The 17,513-nt window shown below is 39.5% G+C and overlaps 1 protein-coding gene across 2 annotated transcripts in view; it reads left to right on the top strand.

Moving 5' to 3' along the window:
- LOC125920318 (uncharacterized protein C3orf20 homolog) overlaps positions 1–17,513 on the top strand; it is a 186,579-nt gene that overhangs the window by 35,900 nt on the left and 133,166 nt on the right. For both annotated transcript variants that reach the window (XM_049627470.1, XM_049627471.1), the window contains exons 7-8: positions 8,669–8,896; positions 10,256–10,405. In XM_049627470.1, coding sequence (XP_049483427.1) covers positions 8,669–8,896; positions 10,256–10,405 — 378 coding nt within the window. The remainder of the gene's footprint in view (positions 1–8,668; positions 8,897–10,255; positions 10,406–17,513) is intronic.

Below are 17,513 nucleotides of genomic sequence, written 5' to 3'. Positions count from 1 at the left end.
TTGTTTTAAGATTTTTCCCCTTGTTTTTATAACTAGAAAAATTTTCCTCATGCTAAAATTAGATAGACCTACTCTATTTTTAACTTCTTTTTTCTCCACTTACTGGAAATTGTGTATGGTATGAAGATCCTAGCTTTAATTCTCCCATGCCAATAATAATGACAGCTAGTGTTTACTGAGTGCTAATAAAAATAGCTAATGTTTATTGAGTGCTTCTTTTGTGTAACACACCACACGAAGCAATTTACATGCCTCCATGAGTAAGTCACTGCTTTTATGCCAAGGTCAGAAAGCTAGGGAGTGAGTGAGCTGCTATTTACTCTTAGATTTGTTTGATACCAAAGCCTGTGCATCTAACCACAGCACTCTATCATCACTCTGGAGCCAGGTATTGAATACAGTCTGTGTTATCCACAGATTTGAGTTCTCAGCTTAAATTAATCTTCAGTCTTATATATATTAGAGTCTTCTTCTGAGCTGTCTGTTCTATTTCATTGATCTACCTGAGTTTTCAGCTATTTTAATTATTCAGATTATATAATATGAGAGAAACAAGTATGGTGTTAAGAAAGAGGGCTTAAAGTCAAATTGATTGGTCTAAAATCCCAGCTCCATCCATGCATGTGACCTTGGGAAAGTCACTAATTTCCCTTTGCCTTATTTTCTTCATCTGTAAAATGAAGGTAATCATAGTAGCTACCTTTTAGGGCAGTTGTAAAGCTTCCTAGTACAACTAGGCATTCGGTAAATATTAGGTATTTGTATCTTAATTACTGGTACAGCAAACCTCCTCTGGTTACTCTTTCTTTTTTTTTTTTTAATTTGTATTTTTATTTAATTTATTTTTTTAATTTACATCCAAGTTAGCATATAGTGCAACAATGATTTCAAGAGTAGATTCCTTAATGCCACTTATCCATTTAGTCCATCCCCCCCTCCCACAACCCCTCCAGTAAGTAACCCTCTGTTTGTTCTCCATATTTAAGAGTCTCTTATGTTTTGTCCCCCCCACCCTGTTTTTATATTATTTTTGCTTCCCTTCCCTTATGTTCATCTGTTTTGTCTCTTAAAGTCCTCATATGAGTAAAGTCATATATTTGTCTTTCTCTGACTGACTAATTTCATTTAGCATAATACCCTCCAGTTCCATCCACATAGTTGCAAATGGCAAGATTTCATTCTTTTTGATTGCCGAGTAATACTTCATTGTGTGTGTGTGTGTGTGTGTGTGTGTGTGTGTGTATATATATATATATATATACCACATTTTCTTTATCCATTCATCATCGATGGACATTTGGGCTCTTTCCATACTTTGGGTATTGTTGATAGCACTGCTATAAACATTGGGGTGCATGTGCCCCTTCAAAACAGCATACCTGTATCCTTGGATAAATACCTAGTAATGCAATTCCTGGGTCATAGGGTAGTTCTATTTTTAATTTTTTGAGGAACCTCCATACTGTTTTCCAGAGTGGCTGCACCAGTTTGCATTCCCACCAGCAATGCAAAAGAGATCCTCTTTCTCCACATCCTCACCAACATCTGTCATTGCCTGAGTTGTTAATGTTAGCCATTCTGACAGGTGTGAGGTGATATCTCATTGTGGTTTTGATTTGTATTTCCCTGGTGATAAGAGATGTGGAGCATTTTTTCATGTGTCGGTTGGCCATCTGGATGTCTTCTTTGGAGAAGTGTCTATTCATGTCTTTTGCCCATTTCTTCACTGGATTATTTGTTTTTTGGGTGTTGAGTTGGATAAGTTCTTTATAGAGTTTGGATACTAACCCTTTATCTGATATGTTGTTTGCAAATATCTTCTCCCATTCCATCGGTTGCCTTTTAGTTTTGCTGATTGTTTCCTTCCCTGTGCAGAAGCTTTTTATTTTGATGAGGTCCCAATAGTTCAGGTTTGCTTTTGTTTCCCTTGCCTCCAGAGACATGTTGAGTAAGAAGTTGCTGTGCCCAAGGTCAAAGAGGTTTTTGCCTGCTTTCTCCTCAAGGATTTTGATGGCTTCCTGTCTTGCATTGAGGTCTTTCATCCATTTTGAGTTTATTTTTGTGTGTAAGAAAGTGGTCCAGGTTCATTTTTCTGCATGTCGCTGTCCAGTTTTCCCAACACCACTTGCTGAAGAGACTGTCTTTATTCCATTGGATATTCTTTCCTGCTTTGTCAAAGATTAGTTGGCCATATGTTTGTGGGTCCATTTCTGGGTTCTCTATTCTGTTCTGTTGATCTCAGTGACTGTTTTTGTGCCATGATTACTCTTTCTACATCAAAAACATCTTAACCAATTTTACAAATTTCTTCTTCCAGGTGAGCTTACAATTAATTTTTCAAGTTTAAAGAAGTCCTCAAGTGATGTGGACCAGGCAGCAAATTTTAACGAGAGAAAAAAAAAACAAACTTGTAGGGAGTATATGAGAACTCTCTGTATTTTCCACTCAATTTTGCTGTGAACCTAAAACTGCTCTGAAAAATAAAGACTAAAGCAAAAATTGAAAGAAAAAAAAAACTGGAGTCAAAACATCTAGGTTCATTAGTCAATGGGTGTGGGATCTTGTGTAAGTCACTTGAACTCCCTGAACCTCTGCTTCTTTAGTCATTTAGGGATAATAACAGGTCTTCTGCTTACGGCAGGTTGTTGTGACTATATATATATGTATATAAATGTACTTTGTAGACACTAAAGCACTAAGCAAGCTAAAAGCATTTTTTAATAATAACCCAGTACTGTCAGAAGTGGTTTCTTGAGACAAGTCAGTTTAGACTGAAGAAGAGATGGCTTGGCAGAGTAGATGGAGGAGGTGAATTTAGCTGGCACACAGCACCAGGGATGAGTCTGATGCTGTTACACATTACCCATAGTAATAAACTATCTCAAGGGAGTGGGTTTTTAACAATGAAAATTTGTTCCCAAGGGATTTATCATATACAGAATCCAAGCTTCAAAAAGAACACATGTAACTTTACATTATGTGCATTACAAAACATTTCTGCAAGAAAATCAGCCAAATCTTAACATCCCTTGGTTCCCAGGGTGAGTGATTAATAAGTAGATTGAAAAAAAATGCTTGTTAGATGAAATGCAATTTTTGGCAAATCATAACTATTGGCCTTTGTACCCTACCAAATTTCTACCACATTTGCTCAACACAGAACATTATATCAAGTCAGACACAGGGAAATGAGAGAAGAAAGAATCTTCTCTAACTCTGTTGGCAGGTACACACTTGAAATAGACTCTCTTTTCTTGGCACAGGAAGTCTGGTCTGACAAATGTCACTACATCCCAGACCAGAACCCAAACCCTCCCATCCCAGACCAGAACCCAAAACACTCCTTACAGCAAAGCACATCCTCCACACTGGGTTTACCTAGACCTTTTGTCTGGGCCTGAATCAGAGAATCAGATCTTTGGGCTGTAGCTGGTAGAGTTCTAGTCTTCTGATTTTATTCATATGTACGATTAGATTATGGTGGTACAAAAGCATTAGACTGGGAATCCAGACTCACTCCTAACTCAGACCCTGCCATTTCTTAGCTGTGTGACCTGTGTTCCAAGAGGCTATGTCTGTAAAGGGGCAGAACTTCAAGCTTTGAAGTTCACAGAAGTCTTATGCTCCCATTTGCCAACCATAGTATTTGGGGCACTTATTCTGCTTCTCAAAACCTTATCTACCTCATATAAAATGGAGGTTCTACTAGAATTTACCTCATAAGGTTATTGAAAGCATTAAATGAAATAACCCAGTTCAATAACTTAGCACAATCTGTAGAATATATGAATGCTTAGTAAACAGTAACTATTATTTAGCAATTATCAACTCCCTTTTCTGTACTTTGACTCCTTCATCTGTAAAATGGAATTAGATATTGCCCAAGCATCCTTCAGTTCTGACATTCAGTGAATGTCCCCACCATATTGAATTTAGCTTAGATTCTTAGGCAAATTTGATTTGAGATGATTTGAAATGCAGTTCCCTTTCTATTCCAGCCTCTCTTAGAGTGGTCCAGATACCAGAGGGCTAGGATAATTGGGTAACTTCTGACTTAGAGAAGAACTCTTTTGTAAGCCCAACAATGACTTTTCCTGGGAATGACCAGCCACCAAAAACTTTGAAGAAACCTTTTATGCAAGTATTAGGGCTCCTTTGTTGAACTAATCAATTTGGTGTTAATTATCACCTGCTGGAGAATCCAGAGGTCAACTTCTGGTTCTCAGGCAAGAGGAGAACAAAACTACTGCCATTGCCAATTCCTCGAGAAAAGGCAGTGAAGGGCAGCCTTTTTTTTTGGCAGAGAGACTGATTGGTCTTTACACAATAATCAAGACTCTTTGTCTAGGGACTTTTAAAGGGGTTAGAAAAAGAAGAAGAGTTATGGGGAACTTCCCTGCATTATAGTTGCCGACTCTGAGTATTTGAATAATGTAACATTCAGATAAGGTAGGAGATTTTGCATTGGAGTTTTTTGCACTAGAGCTTTGTTGTATCTTGATTTTTGGCCTTGCAAGTAAGAAGGGGGAGCATGCCTTTTCTTCTCCCAAAGATTATAGGTATATACACTTTAGAGGCATACTTACCTTTCTTAAGAATAATCCAAAAGGTCCATTTGTAGAGACTCACAGAAAAATAGAATCATGTCTAGGCGTTGAATGAAAGAGCCCAGATGTGGGCTTGGTAAATGGTAATTAGACTCAGGTTTCCAATTGGTCTATAAATGTGTGCTCTTAGGCTGAATTCCTGCCAGCGTTTGATGCTTATAAATGGAGTAGCGTGTGTGTGTTCTGGTGTGGGGAAGAGTGCAATTTATAAGGGCTCCTTTTTTTGTCACATTGCTCAAAAATTCTGCCTACTCACCTCATTTTTGACAATGGGATACATTTTCATGAGAATGTGAAAAAGAGAAGAAGGAGTGGCAGGAGGAGGAGGAAAGCAAAAGAAGAAACAAATGTCAAAAGAAACCAGTTGTTTTAATCAGGCATTTCCATTTTTGAGTGGCAGATCTGGCCCTTGCCCACCCTCCTGGCTCTGGTTCCTTCCCCACAGAACTTACTGAGAAGTGCCCACTCCTGTTTCTCTTAGAGGGGCCAGTGAACCTTGCTAATTGCTAGGGACTTCCACCCCCAATACCCCCGAAGCCAACAGCAGTGTGGCTATATACCTCTCCCTCCTTTCATTAATCAGCTATATTATTTTCCAATTACTTTTTTTTCAAAATCGTGTAAGTGTACTCTTATCCCCCCATCCCCTATTTCCCATATCCTGTCACCCCCTTCCCCTCTGGTAACCATCAGTTTGTTCTCTATAGTTAAGAGTCTGCTTCTTGGTTTGTCTTTATCTCCCTTTTTTTTCCTTTGGTGGTTTGTTGTGTTTCTTAAATTCCACATATAAGTGATATTATATAGTATTGTCTTTCTCTGACTGATTTATTTCAATTAGCTTTATACTCTCTAGCACCATCCATGTTGTTGCCAAACAAATTTCATTCTTTTTATGGCTGAATAATATTCCAGTGTGTATATATATCACAACATCTTTATCCATTCATCTATCGATAAACACTAGGGTCGCTTCCATAATTTGGCTATTGTAGATAATGCTGCATAGGGTTACATGTATTTCTTTGAATTAGCGTTTTTGTATTTTGGAGGTGAATACCCAGTAGTAAAATTACTGGATTATAGGGCAGCATTATTTTTAATTTTTTGAGGAACCTCCATGCTGTTTTCCACAGTGACTGTACCAGTTTGGATTCCCACCAACTGTGCACAAGGGTTCCTTTTTCTACACATCCTTGCCAACACTTGTTATTTCTTGTGTTTTTGATTTTAGCCATTCTGAAAGGTGTGAAATGGTACCTCATTATAAGTTTGATTTACATTTTCCTGATCAGGAGTGATGTTGAGATCTTTTCTGTGTCTGTTAGCCACCTGTATGTCTTCTTTGGAAAAATATCTCTTCAGGTCCTCTGTCCATTTTTTAATTGGATTGTTTGTTTTGGGGACATTGAGTTATATCAGTCCTTTATATATTTTGGATACTAACCCTTCATCAGATATGTCATGTGCAAATATCTTCTGTCATTCCATGGGTTGTCTTTTAGTTTTGTTGATTGTTTCCTTTGCTGTGCAGAAGCTTTTTATTCTGATATAGTCCCAATAGTTTATTTTTGCTTTTATTTCTCTTGCCTCAGGAGACACTAGAAAATGTTGCTACAGTTGATGTCAAAGAGATTACCGTCTGTGCTTTCTTCAAGGATTTTTATGGTTTCAGGTCTCACATTTAGGTCTTTCATCCAATTTGAGTTTATTTTTCTGTATGGTATAAGAAAATGATCCAGTTTCATTCTTTTGCATATGGCTGTCCAGTTTTCCCAACATCATTTGTTGAAGAGACTTTTTCCCATTTTATATTCATTCCTTCTTCATCAGAGATTAACTGACCATATAATTGTGGGTTTATTTCTGGGCTTTCTATTCTATTCAATTGATCTATGTGTCTATTTTTTATGCCAGTACCAGACTGTTTTAATTACTACTGTTTTGTAATAAAACTTGTAATCTGGAATTGTGATACCTCCAGTTTTGTCTAATTATTTTTTAAGTAAACTCTACACATAACATGGGGCTCCAACTCATGACCCCAAGATCAAGAGTCAGGTGCTCTATTGATTTATCCAGCCAGGCACCCTGTCCAATTTCTGAGTTTTAATCATTTAAAATTTTTTCTTTCAGCATAGCTCTTATACCCCAAAACCCACACTCAACCAATAAATGTCACATGTGCATACATACACACACACACACACACACACACACACACACACACATACACATGCACACAGACCAATTCTTCTAAAAATTCCAAGACCCTTATTGAAGTATGCTAGCTCAACTTTAGCACTTTTCAAGTGCACCTTAGAATGTGAAACATTGAGGATTCCTGTTTGTGTGTATTCTGAATCTGAAGGGACTTGCTGAAGGCAGCCTTAAATATTTTTTTTACCCTGTTGCTGAAGCTTGTTTGTTTGTTTGTTTTGCATTCCACTCTATACCCATGTTAGAAATGCCCAAATGCCTAACTCTTCTCTGAGAAGGTAGCTACCATTTCCCCTAATTAGAGTCCTGACACTTCTGATTATTTTCAAGTGTTGGTTATAGATCTGCCCAATTCCATCACTGCATTATGTCTTAAACCCAGAAGCCCTGCAGCCCACTTTTAGTAGCTGGGACCATGGAGTAAAGGCAAGCCATCCAGTCCATGTGGATGTTAAACAGGTGGTGTTGGTCTCCTAGAGGGCCAAGAATGTCTCTGCTCTTCCAGCCTGATTCTGGAGGCTTCTTCCAATGGCATGTTGCCAACAGCTCTAATCTGGCATGCTTGAGTGCATGAGTATATGTGCATATGTATGTGTATGTATGTGCACATGAGTGTATATGTGTGTGCATAGCTGTGTGTGCATGTGGGTTGCGGTCAGGAAGCTGGGCAAGAACTAGGAAGTTCTGTTTCATTGGCTGACCCTCAGATACAAAGCCCTGGTCAGTCTACATTTTTTGTTTGTTTGTTTATTTTTATTTTTTTTAATATATGAAATTTATTGTCAAATTGGTATCCATATAACACCCAGTGCTCATCCCAAAAGATACCCTCTTATACCCATCACCTACCCTCCCCTTCCTCCCACCCCCCATCAATCCTCAGTTTGTTCTCAGTTTTTAAGAGTCTCTTATGCTTTGGATCTCTCCCACTCTAACTGGTTGGTCTACATTTTATAGTATGCCCACAACTTCTGTAGCTCCTGACACTAGAAATATGGGGAACAGTCTCATGAAGTGAAGAAAGTAGAGAGTTTGGAGCTGATATACATGACATTGCATCCTGGCTTTACCATGCAGCTGCAAAATTCAGGGACTTTTTAGAATGGGGATAAATAGCACCTATCTCATAAGAACGTATGAATTTTGCCTGTGGAAGATACCTAGTGAATATCTGTGAATAGTTAAATGACTGTTCCAAGGGGCCTACCTTAATTTCAAGGTCTCTGTCTGAAATGCAGAACATATGTAGTTTCATATTCACCTACTCTTCCCCTCTACCACCTTATTATTAATGAACATGTATGTATGTATGTGTCACTAACTTGTAACAAAAACAACTAGTATATTTAGAAGGCATGCTAAATACTGGGGTCCATGCCTAGAGGTCTGTGTGTATTAATTAACCAGAGATTCCCTACATTTCTGTGAGGCATTGTTACCCCCATTTTACAAATGAGAAATAACTAAGACTCAGATTTTAGTATTTTGCATACTTTTTTAAAGTCCCAAGTGTTAGCACCAGGTTTCACCTCAGTTCTCGTCCAAGGTCTACGCTGAATCATGTTGCTCCTGTGGGGAGAGAGGACTCCTTACTAGTCCTGCATTTTCTGAAGCTTCTGGTCCAGTGCTTCACACACAGCAGGTCCTCAAAAACTGTTTACAAATGATAGGCACTGAATAAACACTTGGCTAAAGATTTCAAAATCCAGCTGTCCAGATCTAAGGAAGCCTCTTAGACTGGCAGTAAAGGTGAGGTCACAGAGGCCAGAACAGCCATTGCCCAGCCTCTAGCCCTTGATAAGATCAGGAAATTAACTACTTCTGGAATTTTTTTCTTTGAACAGAAAAGCAGAAGAAGCAAAGCTTAAAAAAGAAGGATTCAACAAATGTCTTATCCTGCGCCACTATAATGACCCTAAAGGTGTGGTGAAGGTAGACAACAGTCCCAAAGTTTCCCAATGTTTCTGGCTGGAGCTGCTGAAGAGGAAGCCTAAGATGCCAACAGTCAAAGAGGCTGACCCAGAGATGAAAAAGTTCCATTATGCCCTGGTAGACGGTTCCTCTTTGACCTAATATCCTTTTGAAATCCCAAGAGGAAAGGAGGATGGAAGGGGCTGGGCATGATGGAAAGGATGTCTCGAGAGGTAGGGCATTTCTGTTTCAGCAGAAAATCTCATGAGTATTGGAACAGGAAGTCTGATGCCTTGCCTCAATCTTTTGCTCTCAAGGGTCCACTTTCCCTCCTGCTGGAGACAAGAGAAGTCAATGCAAGAAAGAGGTTGGGGCAAGTTCTCTAGTCTGCAAGACTTACTTCTATTTAAGGGAACCTCTGGTTGTAGCTGTTAGGCTACAACAGCTCACATGGTTCTGAGAAAATGAGTTCTCCTTCATTTTCCTGGTTAGTAGAGAGAATCACATGGGCATTGGGCATCAAGAGGATCTAGCTTAGAGAGAAAAGAGATTTTGTGATAAATTCCTGCAAATCCAAAATGAAAAAGACCTCAAGAGGTTGGTGCAGCTAGGTTTTGTGAACTTGTTCACATATCCATAATTATCCCTCAGCCCTCCTTTGCTCTCATCTGTCCACAGATGTTGGCAGGGAGACACAGTCCTCCTGCTGCATGCTGTCAGGCCATACTGGGTAGCAATGGGCAACTTTGTTTTCCAGTGACTCTTCCATTAATAGAACCAATCTGACCAGACTTCCTTGCTATTATCCACAAGACTGGTTTCAAAGAGTTTGGGGCTAAAATGAGCATGTAAAAAACTGATGTTTACAGAGGGGAGGTAGGCAGGGGGTATGGGTTAAATGGGTGATGGGTATTAAGGAGGGCACTTGTGATGAGCACTGGATGTTGTATGTAAGTGTTGAATTATTAACTTCTACACCTGAAGCTAATAAATAAATAAATAAATAAATAAATAGTAAGTAAATAAAAATGAGGGTGCAAGTAATGAACATATGGGAAGAATATGCAAGTGGGAGTCAGGGAACCCGGCATGGCCTGGCACCACCATTATTGTACTCAGTGACCATGGGAAGGCGAGTCACCCCCTCTGGACTTCTGTCGGCTCATCTGTAAATAGTTGATTAGAAAAAAAATTAAATACGGGGCACCTGGGTGGCTCAGTCGGTTGAGTGTCCGACTTCGGCTCAGGTCATTATCTCACTGTCCGTGAGTTCAGGCCCTGTGTCGGGCTCTGTGCTGACAGCTCAGAGCCTGGAGCCTGTTTCAGACTCTGTGTCTTCCTCTCTCTGTCCCTCCCACTCATGCTCTGTATGTCTGTCTCTCTCTGTCAAAAATAAATAAACATTAAAATAATTTTTTTTCTAATTAAATAGGATAAGAGTTAACATCATTCCATATAAGAATAATTATTACCATTGTTGTTGGTTTTTATCAGTATCAGTTCCTTAACCTGGATTTTACCTATCCTTCTGGCCGCCTCGCTGTCTGCCAAAGCTATTCTGCTCTCCCTTGGGGTGGCACGTACACCAACATATTCAGTGACCTGCCAGATCAAGTTATCCTGGGAACCTTTACACCTTTTGGATGTGGTAGCATTTCTTTTCCTAGAAGGTATGTGAGATTCCAGACAAATTAGAACTTGTGGGTAAGTTAAGGGGTGGAGAAAGAGCTACATCCCAACAGAGGCAAGGACAGCAAAGTAATCGTTTAAATGGTCAATCTAATTTGGAAACTAGGTAAGGAAAATGAAACATATGCATGTGTTCATGGCTGCTCCAGGTTGAGACTTGCAAATTTCAACAGGCCAGAAGACCATAGGTCTCAAAGAATCCATTTGCACCATCCACATGATAATGCTGTCTCTCAGGAGCAGAGGGACATATACGAAGGCAAGGCCCCAAGAATACAAAGGCTGGGAACTGAAACAGGAAGACTGTTATTTAGGTGGGCCAGGGGTCAGCTGGGCCTCTCTGCCCCCTTAAGAACTGGTTGCACTGGCAGTACCACCATCCCATACCCTTACAAAGTCTCACATCAGGGGCTGGGTGGCTCAGTGGGTTAAGCTCCCGACTTTGGCTCAGATCATGATCTCACGGTTCATGGGTTCAAACCCCACATCAGGCTCTGTGCTGACAGCTCAGAGACTGGAGCCTGCTTTGGATTCTGTGTGTGTGTCTCTCTCTCTGCACTTCCCCCTCTCGTGCTCTCTCTCTCTCTCTCTCTCAAAAATAAATAAACGTTAAAACAAAATTTAAAAAAAAGAAAAGAAAGTCTCACATTCTTCTCAAGATTGCTGCAAAATTCTCAGGGGTTATAATCTCACCGTCTCCTCTAACTTTGACTCCCTGCCTCCTTTGAATCTTGTTCTCCACTCTGCCTTGTAACTGTGGGTTTATTCTGGCTCTCTTTTATTTGAGACAATTGGGAAATTTGCTCCTTTTTTGATTTTCAAACATAAAAACCCCTCTGTGAGGATGGCCACATTTGTTGGTGGTTTGGGTCACAGGAAACTTATGATGCATGCTGCATCAAACATCTCAAATGAAGTGTAAAATGTACAAACATGTTTTAAAAGTGCTTCATGTCCACTTTTTCATTTTCCTCTCCAGGATCCTCTTTTATTCTTATCCCTTCTATTTTAAAAGCCCTTGTCCCTTTTCATTCCCCACCCTCCAAATCTTTTCATTTTCTTATGAAAGAGAAATTCAGCTCTTTATAGCTATATGCCCCATCCAACTAATTTTTGCATATTCAAGCACTTAGCTAACAATCTGGATAAGCCATCCTGGGAGTAGGGGAGGAGACGAGAGAGGGATTAAAGAAGAGGGCATGAGGTTATTTTGCTACCTCACACTGCTGTCAATCAGCCACACCATTGCTACCACATGTCTTATTCATTCATCTATGCATTTCTCCTTTCTTTTTGTTCCTTTAGTAAATATTTATTGAGCATCTATCATATGTCAGATTAGAGTAGAGAGGAATATAAAGTTCCTGTTTGTCAGGAGATTTGTTACAGGGAAACTGAAGAGCAATATTTAGAAAGGGAAATGAATGCAGAACATTGAAACAAAAAGGTGTCTGTAGAAAATATCCGTTGATTCAACAAATATTTGCAGAGGACCTACTAGCATGAACACTGTTTAGTCACAGGGGATATAGAAGAGAACAAAACAAAGTCCTTAAGCAACTTACATTTTAGTGAAGGGAGACAGAGTAAACAAACAAATATATACCATATCAAGTGATGAAAGAGGCTTTAAAAAATAAATGAGTAAAGCAGGGTAAGGGGAACTGAAGAGTGGTGGGAATGGGGAATTGCTATTCTATATTGGATGACCAAAGAAAGCCTCTTTGATAAGGGACCATGTGAGCAGAAACATATGGCAGTGCAGGGCAAATCGTGCTGTGGACAGGAAAAGTGTAAGCAGAGGGAAAAGCCAGAGCTAAGACCCTCAGCTGTGAGTGTGCTTAACAGATCGAAACTAAATGGTGATCTCTGGAATGCTGGCTCCCCAAAAATCTCACCAAAATATCAACCTGTTGATAAGACAAAGCTGAGTTTGTTCTAACCAAGGCAAGTGAGAGCACTACCTTGATGGAATCTCACTTCCTGTGAGTAGAGAAGCCAACCCAAAAATCTACTGGTTGAGGAATAGTAGAGTGAGCTACAGGGTTCCGTTATCATGGATACAAATTTCAGTCCACATGTTCAGATGAGCAGGAAATACAACTTTATTTTTTCAACACTCAATTTAATTTCTAGATAGATTCTACCAGCGGGTGGCAGAAACTTAGAACCCTGGTATCCTTTCCCCAAGGGTTCATTTCCATTCCAAGGAGCTGATAAAATGAGAAAGCATTAGTAGCTGGGGAAGTGTCGTTTGGTTCTCAGGCATCTTCATTCTAAATGGTCTGTGTGATTGGTCTCTGAAGCTCATGGGTGCATCCCTCTGGCTCCAGTTGCAAGGTCTTCCAAGGCCAGGCTTTTTCTCAGCTACTCCCACATCTTTATGAGCACACAAGAAACATTTGTCTGGCTTTGTCTTACCCTGAACATGGGGAAATCAAGGCTGTTCCACTCCCGTCTGTGTAGAAGCCTCATGCATCTATTCTCTTACTCTTGAGTTATGTTGGGCCTCAGGTCAGCCCCAAGGCTCACCACCTGCCCAGGCTTTCAAATCCCTCAAATTCGTATGGGATTTACTACTCTACTGAGGGCTCCACCCCACCCACCCCACACCCACCCTGCAACTGGCCTTAGGAGGATGGCACAGAGCTTTTTCTCTAGAGGTTTCTTTCACTGAACTTCCTTACTTAGCCTCTGATACTCCTTTCCACCCCCTACTCCTTTGCGGTACAAAAATCTGCTCCTGACAGATTACGTATTCTCCCATATCCCTATTGCCATGTGTCTAGATCTCAGCTTTTCAATCTCAAAAGTCAAGAATTTGACACTGTTATTCTCACAACACTTTCCTGAAGCCACAGGTGCTGTTCAAGATCTAGGTGAGTGGGAGAAGGCCATGGGTAAAAAGGAAAGACTGGGAAGAGAGCAGTGTGAATTCTCCCACTACATTACATAGCATTCCCATTAAGGATGACAAGTACAGGAACAATGTAAATACTTGGAATTTATGTGTGTGTGTGTGTGTGTGTGTGTGTGTGTGTGTGTTTGTATGCATTTGTGTGTATACATATACATACATTTATATTATATATAGTACTGTAAAAAAAACTAGCAATCTATACATAGTATTTATAGTCATTTAGCAAGAAATATATAGGTATTATTGATTTTATAATAATAAAAATGTAAATATTATTTTAGAATTTATATATACATTGTACCTACCCTATTGTGTGGTTGTGAGACCTAAATAAGACAAATTACCATGTCAGTTTTTAGTGTGTTCTAAGACAGGTAGGCTAAGGCAGATATAGATAACTTTTGAATGTGATGGATATGTTTATGGCATAGAATATGGTGATGGTTTCATGGATGTATACTTATCTCCCAAATCATTAAATTATATGTATTAAACATGTATAACTTTTGGTATGTCAGTCATACATCAAAATATTTTTTTAAAGAAAACAGATGAGTGGATGGCTGGCTGGCTGGATGGATGGATGGACAGATATGGAAATAGGTAGATAGGTAAAGATCTGAAAAGTTCTAAGACAGAGATACTGAGCAGCAGGAAGTGGGGACAGAGGATGTATGGAGTGGGGAGTTTTGAGAATACCAAGGCTGAGAATGTGTGCACATGTGACAGTAAACAGGCAGGAACAACACTGAGAGATGCCATCATAGGGATCATGAAAGTTGGTGTTTTAAAGTGTTATGGCTCTATAATGCTTTAGGAAACATGCCTCAGCTAAATGTTTCTTTGTCAAGTCAGAGATGGTTAAGTGTAGAAATATAACACTGCCCAAGAATAAGGACTAACCAGGAAGACCTGTCCTGTTCTCTATAATTCTGGGGTTTCTCTTTGTCCTTGGAAACTGCTCACGAGGATCTTGACCTCAAATTCTTATCCCAGTGGTATTCCTGAGCCTAACCAGTACCTGACCCAAATCTTCTCCTGATTTCCACCATATCCTGCAGCTTTCCCCAACTCCAATCCCTCTCCATCTCATATTTCAGAAGCTCAGGAAAAGGAGGGTGAGGTATAGCACTAAGTGTTAGCAAGGATCAGGGTGAGGTCAAAGGTGGGCTAAAGGAGTCAGGTGACAATGTCAAAATGTCCACAGCCAACTAACTGCAGGTAACAGATGCTGCAGGTCTCTTCAAGACCACCTACACCATGTGTTAATTTATTGTTAGCTGCCTGTGGCTGCCATTACAAATTGCCATAAACTGGGTGAGTTAGAATACCAAAAATTTATTCTTTGGAGTTCAGGAGCCCAGAAATTAGAAATCAGGGTATTGGCAGTGTTGATTCCTTCTGAAAGCTCCGAGGGAGAATCCATACTATGCTGCTTTGCTAGCTTCTGGTGGTTGCTGGCAATCCTTGGTGTTCCTTGGCTTGTAGACACGTCACTCCAATCTCTGCCTCCATCTTCATATTGCCTTTTTCTCTATGACCTCTTCTCTTCTTATAAGGACACTAGCCATTGGATTTAGGATCCATTCTAAATCCACCTCGAAATCTTAAGTACATCTGCAAATGCCCTATTTCCAAATAAAGTGACATTCTGAGGTTCAAGGTGAATATGAATTTGGGGGGAACAATCCGGCAGACACAATAATTACTGTTCCTCTATATTTACCCTTCTTTGGGATATTACTTACCCCCATACCTCTGCCTGCTCCTCTCCCATGTACTTAATTTCAATTTAGTTGGTGACTCTAATATTTAAAGCACCACAAATGGAAAATTTGCACCAAAGGTACCTTAAGTATATAAATGTAGCAAATAAAAGAAAAGCATAAGATGTGGCCTTAGAAAAACATTTTCTGGCCTTTGGAGTTTTAGGAAGAGATTTACATTGTAGTTTATCCATAAGGCATCCTTTCAGTGAACTAAGGCACTATGTGAGTAAACTCACCCTCCCAATTTGCTGAATTTGAATTTTTTGAATGAGTCCTGATCACATATTTTCCCATCCTTTGTATTTTGACTTCTCTTGATTTCAAGACAATGCGAATTGAAAGTTAGGTCATGTAGAAAGCAAGAACCCCCTCGTCCGTTTTTTAAGCTCTTTCAGAAATATGCTTTTGTGTGTTTCTGCCATGTTAAGCATTTCATATGTGCTGACCATGCTTCTGGTGAAGCCCCTTCCCTGGCTGTTTTTGTAAGCCAAATCACCTGTTGAATGTGTCAGAAGTTTACTAGCAAAAGAGTACAAGTAGGTAAAAATCTAAAAGAAATAAAAAAACTAATGCTTGATTCTCAAGATGCAGGTAGAGAGAGACAGATTTATGGGGTAGCAAAGTGCCTTGGTGAGCAGCATGTGAGCACCTGCCCTCCCGGTGGAAGAGACTTTCCCAACTTTGATGTTGAGATGAAAAGATGATGACAGAATCTGGAAGCATTTCAAAGGTTGAGAAAGCACATACTTTCAAAAAGTCTTTCCCCCTCCCAACCCTAGTAACTCAACAGTTTCGAAAGAAAGATTAAGAAACACTGCATAATTCTATAGCATTTTAATTGAACATTTTATTCTGTGACATCACAGAGCAGAAAACTAACAATTGCTTTCATGAAGAACAAACGTATTTTCACTTCATTTTTCCAGGGATTGTTAAAGTTAGATTCTTTGGAAACTGTTTCTGGTGAGCTCAATTGAAACATCTCAGCCTTATTACTGCTAATGGGTGTCACTTTGTGTTGAGAGGGCACTTTTTTCATGCTATTTAATTTTCCCAGGAACCCTCTTGATTAAATGTAATTCCTAGCTGAGACAAATTGAGGCTCATAGAAAATGGAAACCTTTTCCAAGTCTGCATGGTAGAGAAAAACATTGGAGCCGGTTTGCACACTCTGATCCCAATGTGTAATTTTCACCTTTCCAACCCTTAATGCATTGAGACAGAGGTCTAGATCTGAGCACACAATATATGAGCAATAATAAGAGTAGTAATAATCATAGTCATAATCGTGGCAATGAGCATGGGCTTTGGGGTTAGATGTATCTGGCAATAGGCTGGAGCAACAGAGAAACTGGGCTATGTGTTTCCAGTATCTAGCAGACTAAGCTCAGGCTTCTTGACTGGGTGGCTGGGTTCTAAAAGCAGCAAGAGTAAAGACAAATCCCAGTGCATACACACTTTTCAAGCCTTCTCTAGTATCATGTTTGCTAATGACTCATTTGATCAAAGCAAGTCATGTGAACAACCCTGGATTCAAGGGGTGGAAAAATAGAACTTCTACTTTCCTTGGAAGAAGTTGCAAAAATATCGCAGCCATTGTTGCAGATGATCACAAGGGCAACACTGAATCTAAATTATGACTTCTCTCTGTCTCTCTGCCTCTCTTCACCCCCTGTTCTATTTTGATCAATAATGTATAATAGAATTTGAGAATTATAAGTACATAAGATGATCACTTAACAGTATTAGTCTGTTAACCACCAATCCCTCCTCTCAAGAGTGTTCATGAAAATTTGCAAGGCTTGGGTGTCTTCTTCTGCTTTTGGTCCAGATATTCTTACATTTTCACTTAGAATTCTGTGTCATCCTCTGATTCCTTTCTACATTCTGTGTTGGTCCAGACTGGATTGGTCATGTCCTTTTATTTCAGATCTCAAGTATGACACTGCACAACTGCACACAAAGTTTAGACACTATGAAATCTGTATTTGTATTGCTTTAGTGATTTTTTTCCTGCCTGGTATTCTATAGGATCCCTACTTTCTGAACTATTTGGAGATGGGAATTCTTCTTGTGCTCCTTGGAATGTGAATATCTCCTAGAAATTGATATTTATGACAATCGTGAATGTAATTTAATGGAATTCCCCAGTTATAGGCTAATTATTGCTTTAAATACTTTTCCCTTTTAACACTTAATACTTCTTTTCTTCTTAATAAGGTGTTTTGCAGCTATATGGCATTTGGAATTAACAGCTCTCCATTTGTGGCCTTATCCATGGGTTTCACTGTTAAATATTTCATGCGGACTGCCATGTAGATTATACTGCCTAATAAGAGTATGTATCAAAATGGAACTTGGTGACTTTGAAAGTTTCAGAAAACCTTCCCTGCTCTGGCC

Source organism: Panthera uncia, chromosome B4 (assembly GCF_023721935.1).
Source record: "Panthera uncia isolate 11264 chromosome B4, Puncia_PCG_1.0, whole genome shotgun sequence".
Classification (NCBI taxonomy): Eukaryota; Metazoa; Chordata; class Mammalia; order Carnivora; family Felidae; genus Panthera; species Panthera uncia.
The sequence above is the reverse complement of the archived record's forward strand: the minus strand, read 5'-3'. Positions and strand labels throughout refer to the sequence as shown.